Here is a 3,147-nt window from a genome sequence, read left to right on the forward strand (position 1 = left end):
AATAAACTTCCTGAGAAATTGGGCGACCGCAAAACTTTGGGTTCGCCGCTTGCCGTAGCGCGCTCATTGGTGCCCAGGTTACCGCCCCATTCTCGGGACTCACGTTAGTCTCCACGCATGCGCAGCGTAAACCCACGTCTCCTCCAGGGTCTAGGACGCAAGCGCGCGCACGCTTCCCGGTCGGGGTGGGCGGGGAATGGGGGAGAGTGGGAGGGAGGGGAGGAGGGGAGGTGCCTACTCCGGTGAGTAGAAGGCGGTGGGACGCTGGGATCGCCGGGGCCTGGCTGCCTGGTGGAGAAAACGCTGCGCCAGCATAGAACCGGCGGAAGGGAGCGGAGCCACTCAGCGGAACACTCGCGAGGCACGATCGGGCCTCTGAGCCCCCTCGATCCTCAGGGCGCGAAGCCCTGGCCTAGGCCCCGCGGAGATGTCCAGTTGCGGCGCTTGTACCTGCGGCGCTGCGGCCGCCCGGCTTCTCACCACATCGCTCACCTCCGCGCAGAGAGGTAACGAAGTAGTCCCGAGCCGGTGCCCGCTCTGGGCTCTCGGCGAGTGAACCGGTGGGGGATCCCGGGGAGGAGGGCTTGAAGGCTGCGAGGCGCTTCGAGCCTCTGGAGTACCTAGCTGTCGGATTGGAAGGAAGCCCGGTGGGCTCTCTATCGCTCGCCTGTGAGCTCTCAGGCCTTCGGAGTTTGGGGACTGGAACGGGGCCATCTCGCCTCAACTCAGGGAGAAGAACCGAGTGCGACGCGACACTCGTTAAAAAGTGACCCCCGTGCAGCCCTTCTTGGGGCCTGTCACTTTTGGGGAGTCTGTGTGTCCGGTTGTCGGGCTAGTCGCCTGGACGGGCAGCGCAATGGTGTCACTGACATTGTGCGGTCGGCGACGACAGGACATAAACACAGCTCGCTGGCCTTCCAGCTATTTGGCAAACTTGGGGTCCCAAGAAAGCAGCGGGGGAGGTGGGGGAAAACGACCGCTGGAATTCCTGAAATACTTAAACTTAGCAACAGTCATTCGCCCGCTTCCCCAGTTTGACAGCTGGGATCAGCCTCTAAGAGCAGCTCTTGTTTACTCTGCTTCTCTATTCATCAGGACCTGTGACAGAGTGCACACCTGCCAAGAGATTCCGGGAATGAAACCCGGTTTTCTTTCCCTCAAGTCTATGCATATCAGATTTGAGGCTAGGTCTTGTTAGACTCTGAACTTATAGATGTCTTTTCATGACGATGCTTGGATTAATAAGAGCAGTTTTCCTTTTTTTTTTTTTTTTTTTTTTTTGACTAATTCTAAAATCATCATTGTCTACTAACTGTATAATTGGCAGTTTATAATACACATGAAATGGAGTAACATAGCCGGAAGCATTTAGTATTGACACGTAAGTGTAAGATTTAGTCTTAAAACATTGCCACACCTCAAGTAGATGTCCCAGTTCCAGAGGTTTGATTTGTAAACACTGGAAAGAAACATAATTTTAATGTATTGTGTGACATACATTCGTTGAGGGCTTAAGGTATTACTGTTTGGTATTAGGGGTATTAAATTCCTCATGTTTAAATTTGGTTGACAGCAGCATTAAAAAGGGTATGTGTTTTAGACAGGAGGGGTTCTTGATAAGATTTAGTCAAAGAATTCTAGAGTCAGCCCGAAGGTTATAGCACATGACTTTAGTTCCGGCAGGGGCAAGGCAGATCTCTGGAACTCTGTAGACCAGTCTTGGCCTTGGATTCAGATTAAAGGCCTGTGCCACCACACCCAGCTGATGCATATATATGTATATTTTTTTTTTGGTTTGGTTTTTCGAGACTGGGTTTCTCTGTATAGCCCTGGCTGTCCTGGAACTCACTCTGTAGACCAGACTGGCCTCGAACTCAGAAATCCTCCTGCCTCTGCCTCCCAAGTGCTGGGATTAAGGGCATGGTGGCGCCCGGCGATGTATATATTTTTTAAATGGATTTGACAAGTGGGTTGGAAAGATAGCTCAGCAAAGAAAAGTATTTGCTGCCTAGTTTGACAACCTGATGTTAACCCTGGGCCTATACGGTAGAAAGAGAGAAGAGAGTCCTGTAAGCAGTGAAGAGCAGCTAGACAGACAAATTTTAAATATGCTTGACATGTATAGGGTCACTTTGCATTTTAAATATGTACATTCAGAAGTATTTAAGCATTTCACTTGTCAGGGACAGAATTGACCCTGATTTTGAGTGGGAGAATTGTAGAATTGATGTAACTTCTTCAATTTCTGACTTCCTTCAATTCAGTCTTTGTACAAAGGATGTCACCTCAGCCAGGCTGTCATGTCTTGCCTTTAGTCCCAGCACCTGAGGTGCAGGCAGGTAGATCTGAGTTCCAGGCCAGTCTGGTCTACAGAGTGAGTTCTAGGACAGCCAGGGCTACACAGACACCCTGTCTTCAAAACCAAGCCAAACCAACCAACAAGAAAGATAAAGGGTGTCTGTCATTCCATAAAAAGGTATGAACGAAGAGGTCAAACACGTTGGCATCCAGTTTTCTTGATTATATAGTCCACCTATCTTAATTTTTAGTCCTATTCCTCCCTCCCTCCCTTCCTCCCTCCCTCCCTCCCTCCCTCCCTTCATTTTTGGTAACCACATATAATAGATTAGATAGGTCAGAGTGAACGGTTGAAGCATTTTTATTTTAGCAGTTTTGCTGGGTAGACCAGGCTGCTTTGAACTTGAAGTGCTGGATCAGCCCTTCACAGGCAGGCCTGCTTTCTCGAACTTTGTTCTGTACTGTGGATTGGACCAGGGCCTTGAGTGTGCCAGGCTGCTGCTTTCCCCTGGAGCTGTAACTCTGGCTGTCGAAGAACTTAAGATTTCTTTTTTTTCTTGAATAGCAGAATGGAAAAATGCATCAAATATTTTTAAACTTAAGGAATATTACAGTAATGATGTTATGTGTTCTTATTAAACAGTACATAGAACTCAAGAAACTATAGTGCATAAAATAAAAATCTAAGCAAAATTAATTAATGTAGTAAGCACTTGTCAAGTTTCAGGCTTTTTGTCGGGCGTGGTGGCGCACCCCTTTAATCCCAGCACTTGGGAGGCAGAGGCAGGCAGATTTCTGAGTTCGAGGTCAGCCTGGTCTACAGAGTGAGTTCCAGGACAGCCAGGACTA

The 3,147-nt window shown here is 48.8% G+C and overlaps 1 protein-coding gene across 2 annotated transcripts in view; it reads left to right on the forward strand.

The window, feature by feature from the left end:
• Positions 1 to 201: 201 nt before the first annotated feature.
• Positions 202 to 3,147, forward strand: part of Clpx (caseinolytic mitochondrial matrix peptidase chaperone subunit) — a 39,020-nt gene continuing 36,074 nt past the window's right edge. For both annotated transcript variants that reach the window (XM_021206243.1, XM_021206244.1), the window contains exon 1: positions 202 to 506. In XM_021206243.1, the coding sequence (XP_021061902.1) occupies positions 428 to 506 (79 nt within the window). In that variant the 5' untranslated portion in view covers positions 202 to 427. The remainder of the gene's footprint in view (positions 507 to 3,147) is intronic.

The sequence above is a fragment of the Mus pahari genome, chromosome 10 (genome assembly GCF_900095145.1).
Source record: "Mus pahari chromosome 10, PAHARI_EIJ_v1.1, whole genome shotgun sequence".
Classification (NCBI taxonomy): domain Eukaryota; kingdom Metazoa; phylum Chordata; class Mammalia; order Rodentia; family Muridae; genus Mus; species Mus pahari.